This window comes from Embiotoca jacksoni, unplaced genomic scaffold, assembly GCF_022577435.1.
Source record: "Embiotoca jacksoni isolate LCO1_2020_lvr unplaced genomic scaffold, fEmbJac1.0.p SCAF_69, whole genome shotgun sequence".
NCBI classification, from domain to species: Eukaryota; Metazoa; Chordata; class Actinopteri; family Embiotocidae; genus Embiotoca; species Embiotoca jacksoni.
This window is the reverse complement of record NW_027185424.1, coordinates 816,719-829,218: the sequence shown is the minus strand read 5'-3', so window position 1 is coordinate 829,218 and position 12,500 is coordinate 816,719. Positions and strand designations below refer to the sequence as shown.

General features: G+C 46.3%; 1 protein-coding gene across 1 annotated transcript in view; it reads right to left on the bottom strand.

Moving 5' to 3' along the window:
* pdxdc1 (pyridoxal-dependent decarboxylase domain containing 1) overlaps positions 1-12,500 on the bottom strand; it is a 30,005-nt gene that overhangs the window by 8,270 nt on the left and 9,235 nt on the right. Inside the window, exons 7-19 of the mRNA XM_069175677.1 lie at positions 10,472-10,540; positions 10,304-10,382; positions 10,058-10,142; positions 9,150-9,198; positions 8,817-8,918; positions 8,589-8,714; positions 7,015-7,065; positions 3,655-3,715; positions 3,418-3,488; positions 2,506-2,611; positions 2,230-2,404; positions 389-507; positions 181-302 (exon numbers count right to left, since the gene is read on the bottom strand). Of these exons, the coding sequence (XP_069031778.1) occupies positions 181-302; positions 389-507; positions 2,230-2,404; positions 2,506-2,611; positions 3,418-3,488; positions 3,655-3,715; positions 7,015-7,065; positions 8,589-8,714; positions 8,817-8,918; positions 9,150-9,198; positions 10,058-10,142; positions 10,304-10,382; positions 10,472-10,540 (1,215 nt within the window). The remainder of the gene's footprint in view (positions 1-180; positions 303-388; positions 508-2,229; positions 2,405-2,505; positions 2,612-3,417; positions 3,489-3,654; positions 3,716-7,014; positions 7,066-8,588; positions 8,715-8,816; positions 8,919-9,149; positions 9,199-10,057; positions 10,143-10,303; positions 10,383-10,471; positions 10,541-12,500) is intronic.

Genomic DNA, 12,500 nt, shown 5'->3' with positions numbered 1-12,500 from the left:
TCTATTTAAAGATACGGTGAAAGTATGACAATAAATATATAAATGAAACTACAGCAATGACTTTTTCAGAATTTGGTGAGAAGCTAACGACTAATTTCAATCATTCATTAAATCGTTTCTAACCTTTTTGTGGCTGTTAAACAACCTTTATGTATCCTGTAAAATAAATGAAGCAGTTACCCTCCCGCTCTCCTCCATGTCTCTCCCCAGAGCAGCGATAGTGTCCACAAGCTCCGAAACATCAACGTCCTCGGTCACCATGCCGACGAAAATACAGTCTTCCTCTGTCCCGAACTCGGGGCCTGGGAAGACAGGAAGAGAAGAGAAGAGAAGATTTAGTCGGACGAATGCCGGACGTCGTGTCTTCCGGATGTGAAGAGCTGCTCACCGGTGGAGAAAATGATGTCGCTGTCCAGCTCTTGCAGTTTCTTCAGCAGCTCGGTGTTCATCTTCTCCACCTCCAGCTTCCTCCTGCTCTCATCCATCCCTTCGGCCTGCGGCTCGAACCTGAACAGCAACACATCCGTCACTCCGTGTTTCAAACCGACCGAGCAGCACGTCGTTCCAACATTTTCAAAAGAACGAAGGCGGCCACGTTAGTTATGTAAAGGTTGGGAGTCGCTGCTCGGGAAAACAACGGTGACGCGATCTGAAGTAAAACCAGACGAGTTCTCTTCGCCGTCTCGGGTTCAATAATTGGTTTCGCTGAAGTTATTTATCGGCCTGTGAATTCAGAACGTGTCGGTCTGTGTTCTTCCATCCTCCAACTTTTACCAGTCACTTGTCTTCTTTACATCGAGTATCTATCAATCACAAAATCTGCAGCGTGATCTCCTTCATCTCGGGTTGCCGGGACCTGTCGTCGGCCCACGGACCTCCCGGCGGAGGAAAACGACCCCCCCGGTCCGGGCCTTCGTCCTGACCAGGGAAGTGCCCCCCCAACCATCTCCACCTAAACGCTGCCTGACTTTGAGTCGGGGTGGAGACACCCGGTCTCGGCCCGCCACTCGCATACGTAACCCTGGAAGCCGAGTCTTTCTCCTGTCAGATGTTCAAAGATAAAACCAAGAGATAACATCGAATGCGTTCTGGACTCTGGAAGCCGACTGCACACCCGGGAGTTCCTTCAGTAGATCAGAGACATCTTTCAGCTGAGAGTCGTCGTGGAGCCGGAGCTCACCTTTCTTCTCAGGTCGCGGTAGCAACAGGTTAATCAGGTTAGCGCAGAGCTCCCTCAGCAGCGTTTCCAGGCTCTCCGGGGGAAATGCCGAAGCCGTCCCAGGCCGCATCAGATTCGATGCCTCCGGCGGGTTCCGGGTCTCCCTGGAAGCATCCTGAGGGACGGCGCTCCGTCCCGGCCCGGAGAGCAATACACCGTTTTCAGAAAGAGAACCGCGGCCTCAGACTGACAGGTGCTGTCACGGTCCGATGAAGCGTGCGTTAGCATGCATTAGCATGTATTAGCATGCATTAGCATGTTACTCTGGATGTTCTGACCCACAATCCCCTGCAGCGGGAGCTACGTCACACGGACTGAGCCGCCGAGACAGTTGGTGGCGCTAAAGCTCCGCCCACAAAAAGAAGAAGAGGCGTTACAAGGAAGCGTACTCGTTCTAAACCTCGTCCTTTTTCTTCTCACTTCAAACTACAGATGGCGACGGAGACGACAAAGTGGGTCAAAGTTCAAGATACATTTTTATGATGACGTAGTTTTTCTTAATTGTAAACATGAAACTGCAGTTCGTACTAAAAGTAAAAAGAAATAGTGTGTAAACGGTCAGTCTGGACTCAGGCTCAGTTGAGGAAGAGGACGAGTCCTCGTCTTCCTCCCGGATGGTCAACACTCCTGTTGGACAGCTGGTTCTGAGGTCGGTTCCTCACGGCACCGTGACTCCGTCCAGGGAACCGGAGGGTCTCGGACTACGTCAGGCCTGAACACCGAGGATACGGACTTAACTCTCACTTTGGTTGTACGGGAACCAAATGCAATGACCCGGAACCCGGTTCTGCTGCTGTCCCCCACAAGAACCCCACAAGAACCCCACAAGAACTCCACAAGAACCCCCACAAGAACCCCCGAGGAGCCCAGCTGAAGACTTCTCCAAGTCCACAGAGCACATGGACACTGGATGGACAAAGTCCCAGGACCTCGTCTTCATCCTGTTTGCAGATCACTTTGATCCTCCACCACTGAAACGGATCACGGTGATGAAGTTCTGCAGAACTTACCGGACGGCCCCCAGGCCCGGCCAGCTCAGGTCCTCCACGTAGCGGAGCGACGCCGAGGAGCGCTGGATCTCCTCTCGGAAGTCCGGTCTCAGGAACATCGTGGAGCACAACACGGGCACGAGGTCGGCCAGCTTCTCCACCAGGTCCTCCACATCCTGCTGCTGGGTGCCCAGGCCTGGTGGTGGGGGGGGGGGGGGGGGGGGGGGTGAGTCATGTCCTCCACCTGTCACCGGTCAATCCTGTACAGCTCCACTATCTACATGTGGACAGTGTTACCTGCAGCAGTGAGGAGAGGACTGAAGCGAACACAGGTGCCTTCGTCCTCCAGCTCCACCACCTCCACCCCGCTGGAGGGAACCAGCTGTGCCAGCTGCTCACCCAGCTGCACCGCAACAACAATCTGATGTCAGTCAGCAGAACAACAGAACCACAAAAAGGCTCAGTTCTAAAAAGTTCTTCAGCTTCCAATAATTATCATTATTATATTATTATAATTATTAATATTATTAATTATCATTAATACAAGACATGCTAACACTATCCATGCTAACACTAGCCATGCTAACATTGTTCATGCTAACATTGTTCATGCTAACACTATCCATGCTAACACTATCCATGCTAACATTGTTCATGCTAACACTATCCATGCTAACATTGTTCATGCTAACATTGTTCATGCTAACATTGTTCATGCTAACACTATCCATGCTAACATTGTTCATGCTAACACTATCCATGCTAACATTGTTCATGCTAACACTATCCATGCTAACATTGTTCATGCTAACACTATCCATGCTAACATTGTTCATGCTAACATTGTTCATGCTAACACTATCCATGCTAACATTGTTCATGCTAACACTATCCATGCTAACATTGTTCATGCTAACACTATCCATGCTAACATTGTTCATGCTAACACTATCCATGCTAACATTGTTCATGCTATGCACACACACTAAAGGAAGGAGCTCCCTGGCCCAAAGTGTTGGTAACCAGGTGAGTGTGTTCAGTATCTCAGTACGGTTATCAAGTGGGAACCTGTCTTCAGTGCTCAACAGCAGTCCTGGCGTAGGATAACTTGTGCCTACATGCCATGGTGACGTTATCTCTGCTCATAGCTAGTTCCTACTAGTTCCTACTAGTTCCTACCTGCTCCACGGCCAGTGATTAAACACTCACCCATCGGTTGAAGGCATCGAGGACGTCTTTCTCTCCGGCACCGAAACCCTCGACTGAAGCTCCGCTGGACGCTAACAACACAAAGGAAGCAGCAATATGTCAATATACTATGATTGATGTGTATATATATATATATATATATATATATGAGGAAGAGGATGAATCATTGCTTCAGTATAATTCAGTATAATTCTACCTTTATGTCAATAGAAGTGCTCATTAATGTGAAAATCTTACCGGCACTGATTTCTTGGGCGAACTTGAACAGCACCACCGGAGAGTTGAGCTCGTTCTCCACCTGTTGGACACACACAGATCAGGTATTGCAGCATGTTCTTATCATGCGCTCTACTTGATAACATGCAAAACAGTTAGCATCAGCTGGTGATGGGAACACGTATCAAAGGGTCGCTGTGTCCGTGCCTCCTGAATGTTATGGACAGAGCTCGGGATGGGAAACGAGTTCTTTCCTGTCGGCAGCATGCAGCGGATCAAACCAACGCCAGCGCTCCAGTTCAGAACATCTGGCTGGAAACATGAACGGGCTGCAACAGCACCTGAGGTGACTCTTAATTAGAATAAATACATCATATTTTAAGTCCATGGACCATGCAACCAGGTTATTGATGCTGGCAGCACCTGGACACACCTGTGGTTTGGAGTGTAACAGATGGAGTCTCCTGATTATCATGAGTCAAATTGAGCTACGCTGATCAAACAGAATTAATTCAGTAAAGTTTCGATCACAATAATGCAAAACATGGTCCATTTGTTTTCATTTTCTGAACCGTTAGACAGGAACTACAATGACATCAAGCGGGGTGCCTGGGTGGGGCTGAAATGAAGGCTATTTCCTGGAGTGTTGACGTGAAGGTCATGAATAATTCACAAGCATGTGCTGCGTCAATTTAAAACATGAGAAAAACAATATTTTATGTATATAAAAGAAAACGGGTTATTTCATGCCCAGGCCTGGAGTCAAAGCCTCAATACGCTTTAAACAAAGGAATTGTTGGATCAGAATAAATAGCATCTGAAAAGCTTTTTGTAATGGGCTTATCCATTCATTTGGACCTCGGTGGTGTTTGGACCTCGGTGGGGTTTGGACCTCGGTGGGGTTTGGACCTCAGTGGGGTTTGGACCTGGTTGGGGTTTGGACCTCAGTGGGGTTTGGACCTGGTTGGGGTTTGGACCTCAGTGGGGTTTGGGCCTCGGTGGGGTTTGGACCTCGGTGGGGTTTGGACCTGGTTGGGGTTTGGACCTGGTTGGGGTTTGGACCTCAGTGGGGTTTGGACCTCAGTGGTGTTTGGGCCTCGGTGGGGTTTGGACCTCGGTGGGGTTTGGACCTGGTTGGGGTTTGGACCTCGGTGGGGTTTGGACCTAAGTGGGGTTTGGACCTCGGTGTTTGGACCTCGGTGGGGCTTGGGCCTCGGTGTTTGGACCTCAGTGGGGGTTGGACCTCAGTGGGGTTTGGACCTCGGTGTTTGGACCTCAGGGTTTGGACCTCGGTGGTGTTTGGACCTCAGGGTTTGGACCTCGGTGGGGTTTGGACCTAAGTGGGGTTTGGACCTCGGTGTTTGGACCTCGGTGGGGTTTGGACCTCGGTGGGGTTTGGGCCTCGGTGTTTGGACCTCGGTGGGGTTTGGACCTCGGTGGTGTTTGGACCTCTGTGGGGTTTGGACCTCGGTGGTGTTTGGACCTCGGTGGGGTTTGGACCTCGGTGGGGTTTGGACCTCGGTGGGGTTTGTACCTCGGTGGGGTTTGGAGGTGTGAAAGTAGACAGTCTGAACTCAGGTGCTTTTTTGGTTCTTCAAAAGTCCTTCCATGACATCCAAGTAAGTGAAAAACAATGAATGCTTCCAAGAAGACTAAAAAAATGTCAGTACATAAAATGTGCAGCACATCACAGACAGGAATCAACAAACATACTTTAACTGAAGGTTCAAGTAGTCAAGAATAGTTTAAAAAAAAACAAGTCGGAAAGGTCACGTAGGAAAAATACCTCGAATTGTGTGATGAAGCACAAACATATGTTGTCATCGAGAGAAAAAGGAGAGCTCTTATCAATGATAAGAAGTTGAATAAAGGAGGAGTACCTTCCCAACACAACATTGGGTTAGTCTATTACTAGGTAGGGATGGGCATTAAATAATGATCATCTTCCAACAAAGACATACAATCAGCATTTACTGCTAAGAACAAGCTGTAACTAACAAAACCCAACCAGCAGCACCCATCTCGACACCAGAGAACCAGAACCAGAACCAGGCCCTACAGCTGCATCCAGTACAGGTTGATCTGGACATCCATTTTTACAAATGGATTCTTTAGTGACGTCAGTGGTCTAATTAATTCATTTCCAGGTATTTGGTTGTTCAATTAAAGGAAGTACTGGAATCCAACAGCACATGACACCCCATTAATTATTCATGACCCTTGTATTTTTCTTTCAAAGGCAACAAAACGTGTGTGGCGAGGCATTCACTGAAGTACCTCAAAGAACATGCCTGAATGGTCCACATCCTAAACAATTAGGAAGAAGTGAACAGTCCATCAGCCAATGGAGACCCAAATACTGCTGAGCTGATGTAGGTGAAGGAAAATGGTCAGAAGTGACAGGGAGATTAAAAAAAAGGGGGTGAAAGGGGAGGACAGGCGGGGAGAGGAAAGGAGTTGTGAGGGATAGAGGCCTGGTCCCACCTACAATAGAGAGCATGAGAGAGCCCAGAACGTCCCGCAGTGAAGCCCCGGAGATGGGCGGGATGGACGCCACCACGCCCTGGAACCAAGGTAACCAAGGTAACCAAGGTAACCAGGGTAACCCAGACTGACTACAGCCACAGCTACACACTGGAAAGCACTAACATAGATGCCTGGGATTGCTCACTGCATCTGGATTACAGTAGTGTTCATAAACAATGCTTCAAATCCACATATTCAATTTCCATTCTATTACATGTCAGTGAAGATATGATGCCAGTGAACAAGTCTGTTTCAGTATAAATCTCATGTTACCATTCTCAAAGCCTCGATGAGAGATCTCTGTCTCTAACGTCCTACAAACACAAACGGGTTTTCTTTTTCAAGTTAGTCGTTTCTTCGTTTGTCACAACCTCGTGTTACTCAGAAATACACGAAGAGACTCTGATCCACTCAACTGTCAATCAGGCAAATCATATTTCTACATTAAACCTGTTTTTTTTCTGTCTGTCTGTCTCCGAGTCTCCTGTCTGTCTGTTTGCCTGTCTCCTATCTGTCTGTCTGTCAGTCTCCTGTCTGTCTGTCTGATTGCCTGTCTCCTATCTGTCTGTCTGTCAGTCTCCTGTCTGTCCGTCTCCTGTCTCCTGTCTGTCTGTCTGAAGGTGGTGCACTGAAGAGTCAGATGTGCACAGCACTATTGAAAGTGGCATCTGTCAGACGTTTGGATGATTGATGGTAAAATACAAATTACTACTAAGTTTGAATTCATTTTCACTGACTCTCCTCAGAGGCGTCTCGCTCTGTGCTAAACTAAAATATCTAAAGTCTGAGCAGACAGCTTTTTATTATGGTCGACATGATGTTATCATCGATGCAGAACATGAAGACAGCACCTACCGAGGTTTTGATGGAGGCCAGAGATTTGAGCTTCTGGAGGAGCTGCTGGCTCTGTGGAGAGAGATAAAGGTCAAGTGAGCAAAATAGGAGTTCAAAGCTCTTATGTAATAACCTTCGATGCTTAAATCAAATAGTCAAATCTGTTTGGAAATCAGTTTTTTCTGAGAAGGAGGTGAGAAGGTGAGTATAGAGTTAGCATGGCTGTACAAACACAACTTCCTCCTCCCTCCGTGTGTTGAGCCACGTGGAGGTCAGTTGACATTGCATTGCTCTTATCTATTGAAAGCTTTTTAAATCTAGCAGCGAGCTGTGTGTGCGTCGTCCTGCTGTGGATCCGAGTAAAGCAGCACCAGACACTCGTCTCCTCCATCTCACCCTTCACGTCCAACTCAACTCGCCACGAAAAGTTTTAGACTTGCAGCTAAAGAACCTGTTTGTGACACAATGACAAGGTTGGTTTCTTAAGCTAAAATGCATAACTGTTTATGTTCAGGTTACAAGACAGGTTTGGTTCTGGTCCACATATGGGCACAGCGGTACCAAATCCTGCAACCTCACTGAATTTCAACAGTCACTGTGCCTTCCTGTTGTTTGGCTGGAACCAGTTCAAACATGCAATAAGTCCCGTTAATACACCCGAGGTGTTCGATGGGAGCCCCGGAGGCCGGACACCGTCAAGACAAGAAACACCAAAAAAACACCATTTTGTGAGTGCAGTTTAGAAATTCCACTCAGCTAGCCTGAAACCAGAACTGGTCCACTTCTATGTTAAATACATACAAATAGTAACATGGAAGAAAAATAATGTTCCCATTTCATTTCCTGATCTCTTTATCCCTACGAGTCCCTCCAGTCTGCTGCTCATCAATTCTGCAGCTGTAATTCATCAGTTTTGATTAAAAATCAATGTCATTGTTCACACTCAACACAAGGGAGCAGATTATTGTTGCCAGATTGATTCATTTTCTCCTTTTTTAATCACCACACCAGCTCACTGGTCTATCCAAAAACAATTCACCAAAAGCAGCCAAATACATCAGTGAGAGAGGGTAAAGTCTGTTTTAATTGTCACCGTTATCTGAATAATGCATATAACACCAGACTACTGCTCTCTGCTGCGTCGTGCACAATACTTTCATTTCTTCAAGTTCTTTTTTTAGATTTTGTAAATATTTATAGATCATTTTCTTGTTTAGGTGAGTGAGGAGCAGCAAATTAAGAATTTAATTGCATATGACATTCAAGAAATTCTCTTAAAAATTCTCTCAAGTATAAATATTGTAGCTGTTTTGTATTATTTTAGGAATTATGGGTATTGGCTGCATTATCATAAAATGAGTTGCTGCTGTGCGAGCCTCTGATTAAAGCTCGGTGAACTGCATGAGGCGAGAAAATCAATAACAGACACTTTTTATAGCAAACATGTTGGTGCTGCTCCAGCTGACGGAGTTGTTCTTCACTGAGACATCACCAACATTTGTTTCACAAGTCAAAATACTGCTTTGAAAAAAGTCTGTTAACAAGTTGCATGAAAAGCAGTCTGGTTCAGGAGGAGTTCCTGTGAGGATGCTCACCAGAGTCGTGGCGTGTCGGATCTTCTGGACGATGTCATTGTGGCCGAGGTGCTGCAGCGAGAGCCAGAGAGGAAGAGCTCGCAGCTTCTCCACCGGCTGGCTGGAGGTCAGACCTGCTGCCAGAGACTGAAACGCAAACGTTCACATCAGCAGACAGGGAAACAAAAAAAATGACACAGAAGACACCAAAACATGCACTTTTATAGTCTGCATATGATAAAAGCCAACCAGCGCTGGATCTTCATGTCTGTAGAGGGTGACAGCAGTAACAGAGGGGAGTCCAAGCCACGGCCCCGGAGTCAGAGTCACACTGTCACTCCTGGTGGCTGCCTGCAGGAGGACCAACAAAATACACACGTTATACACACACGTTATACACACACGTTATACACACACGTTATACACACACGTTAAGGCAACACTAGATTGCATTTCCTTCTGTAATGAACGTGCGGTGAGGGTTCAGCCATGTACTCCGTTTTGACCTGGTCCTGTTTGTGTTGTGTGTTTATCAGCAGAATAAAGGGAAGCAGATGATGATATTTTTAAACATGAGATTACCATGATTGCAGAGGTGACCTCACTCAGTGCCAGGGTTGCCAGGTTGACCCTGAAAAACAAAACACAACATCCTAATGAATACAAACTACAGTAGTAGTGAAACTGAAATAGCTATAAGAGACTCAAGAAAATCTGAAGGCTAAAAGTTAAAATTATTACCATATTCATTTGCATTTATAGAATTTTAAGATGCAATCACGGCAGTGACGAACTGCATCCTGTATCACTTTCTGATGAGTTAATGTTAAAAATGAAGTTCATATCAGTTTTAAATGGAAAATATGTGTTTCTGCTTTGCTGCCAGGAGGTGGGTGGCTGGTTGGTGATACCATGGTACCAATACCAGTGTCAGGTATCAGGTACCAGCAACATGATGTTGAGGCTGAGCAGGGAGGCAGAGGAAGAAAGCTGTCACTATTTTGTAAAAACAAAAAAGCAGACCGCAAGCTGTGATCTGTCAAACTGTCAAGAGGAGGAGGAGGAGTGAAAAATAACTCATTAATTACCACAAGTAATTTGATTAATTATCTTAAAAACCCAACAAAACACAGAGTTCAAGGAGTTAGTTACTGCTGGCAGTGTGAAACACTGGAGAAGCAGAGGAAACATGTCCAGTGGCAACTGGCTGAGAGCACAAACAGCCGGAGCTCCGCTTCCCTCCAGGTTTGACTTGGTCACCTCCTGTTTGCTGGAGCAACAACACAATCGTCACCCGGCACCTCGTTACCCACATCTGTGACCTCTTCTCCTCTTTGCTTTGCCCAACAGGAACCGTCTCTGAACTATTTTTGATGGCTCTTTGTAAAACACAGATAAGAGACTGAAATCCATCTGCACATCTTACTCTCAGGAAAAAAAGCGTTTTCCTTTCACACCACGTATTGTACCAGGTGACAGAACGGACCCACCCCTCCACATGAAGCCACAAGCTGTACTGATCACACAGGTCCTTCAAACGACCCAACTTGTCCGTGTGCCCTGCTCCAGGAGTTCCTGGGAAAAAACAACACAGAATTACTTCAAGCTGAAATTCACAAATTTTAACTGCTAAAAAAAGAATTTGTATATGCTGCATATCTACTGTTAAATGTGTTATCTTCAACTCATGCAAGCATGGTACAAAGTGCACTGTTTGAACTGTGACGGCCCTTCACCTGCATTAGCAATCAACAGCAAAGGAAGCTTCCCGGCCTCTATGTCTTCTTTGATGAGTTTTTCCAACAGGGCAACGTCCTGACAGTGACAAACAGGATTGGAGTTGAAGTCATAGTCATTCTAACTATCCGATATGTATGTATGTTTATATATCGGTCTTGTCCTACCATTTGGTGTTGTGATCCAAAGATGGTGTTGCATGGCACTGTGCACAAACTGGAGAGAGGCAGGCCAAGCTGAAGACACAGAAACTGAAAATCACTTTCTATTACGTATTCAACTGGAAGAAATACAAGAGGTTCGCTGTTTGTGAGTGATTATTAATATCAAGACATTATATGAGACCACATACTGTACATTCCTCGTGGAGTTGGCCTGACAATGCCTCTGCAATACTAGTAGTGCTACCAAATCTTTTTTAGATACTTTAAATTCAAGACTACCTGTTTCTTGGTAAAACCATGTTTCCAAAAAAAAATGTGTAACATGAAAATATCAACAGAATATGAAGATTTGCAAATCACGTAAACCCATATTTAATGGAAAATGGACCAAAAACAAGAGCAAATGTTGAAGCAGAATTTGTTGTGTTTTTTTATTAGAATATCTTCTCATTTTGAATCTGATGTCAGCAACACGTCTCTATAAAGTTGTTCTAAGATCATGTTCACCAGTGAGCTGCATCAACTCTTCTTTTAACAACACTCTGGAAACCTTTGGGAACTGAGGAGACCAGTTTCTGGAGTTTTGAAAGTGAAATGTGGTCCCTGATATGTCCTGATACAAGATTTCAGCTTCTCAACAGTTCAGTCTCTCCGTTTTCACATTTTTAATTTCATGATGTGCCAGTGTTTTCAATGGGTGATAGTGCTGGACTGCAGGAGGCCAGATTTGCACCTGGATGTATATACAGTACAGTATCATTCAGCATTAATGCTTCCTTCCAGATGTTCAAGCTACCCATGCCATGTGCACTAATGCATCCTGTACCATCACAGATGCTGGCTTTAGAACTGAGCTGATAACAAGCTGGATGGTCCCTCTCCTCTTTAACCTGGAGGATGCAGCGTCCATGATTTCCAAACAGAATCTCAGATTGTGATCCATCAGACCTCAGGACAGTTGTCCACTTCACCTCAGTCCATCTTCAATGATCTCGGTCCAGAGAAGGCGACGGTGTTTCTGGATCATGTTTCTATCTGGTTTCTTCTTTGGAGAGTTTTAACAACATTTGTGGACGCAGCGATAAACTGTGTTCACAGACGATGGTTTTCACAAGTGTTCCTGAGCCCATGCAGTGATTTCCACTGCAGAATAGTGTGTTTTTAATGCAGTGCTGCCTGAAGACCCGAAGATCACCACCATTGGTTTCCAGCCTTGTCCCTTGTGTTCAGAGATTTCTCCAGATTCTCTGAATCTTTTAATGATATTATGAACCGCAGACGATGAAATCCACTAATTCTTTGTAGTTTTACTTTGAGGAACATTATTCTTAGATTGTTGAACTATCTGAAGGAGAAGATGAGGGAGTGCAAGGACTCCTACAGGAGGAAGCTGGAGGCCAAACTCCAGCAGAACAACATGAGGGAGGTGTGGACCGGTATGAAGGAGATTACTGGGTTCAAGGGGCGAGAGAGACAACCAGGGGGAACCTGGAGAGGTCAAATGAACTAAACTGTTTCTTCAACAGGTTTAGTTCACCACCCTCATCTGTCTCCTCCACACCTCACACCTCCAAAACACCTCTGCTGCCTCCCCCTCCCCCCTCTGCGCCCCCTGGTGAACTGCATAGAGCCCTCAATCACAAAGGGCTCTTCCTCCATCGACACCTCGACCCCTCACCCCCCTCTCTGTGACGACTGGCCAGGTTAGGAGACAGCTGGAGAGAATCCACCAGCGCAAGGTTGCAGGACCTGACGGCATCAGCCCCGTGGTCCTGAAGACCTGCGCCGTCCAGCTGGCTGAGGTCCTACAACACCTCTTCAACCTGAGCCTGAAGCAGGAGGACGTCCCGGTGCTGTGGAAGACGTCCTGTCTGGTTCCTGTCCCCAAGAAGACGACTCCATCTGGCCTCAACGACTACCGACCGGTTGCCCTCACATCTCATGTGATGAAGGTGCTGGAGAGGCTGGTCTTGGCCCACCTCAGGCCGCTGGTGAAATCTTCTCTGGACCCTCTGCAATTTGCGTACCAGCC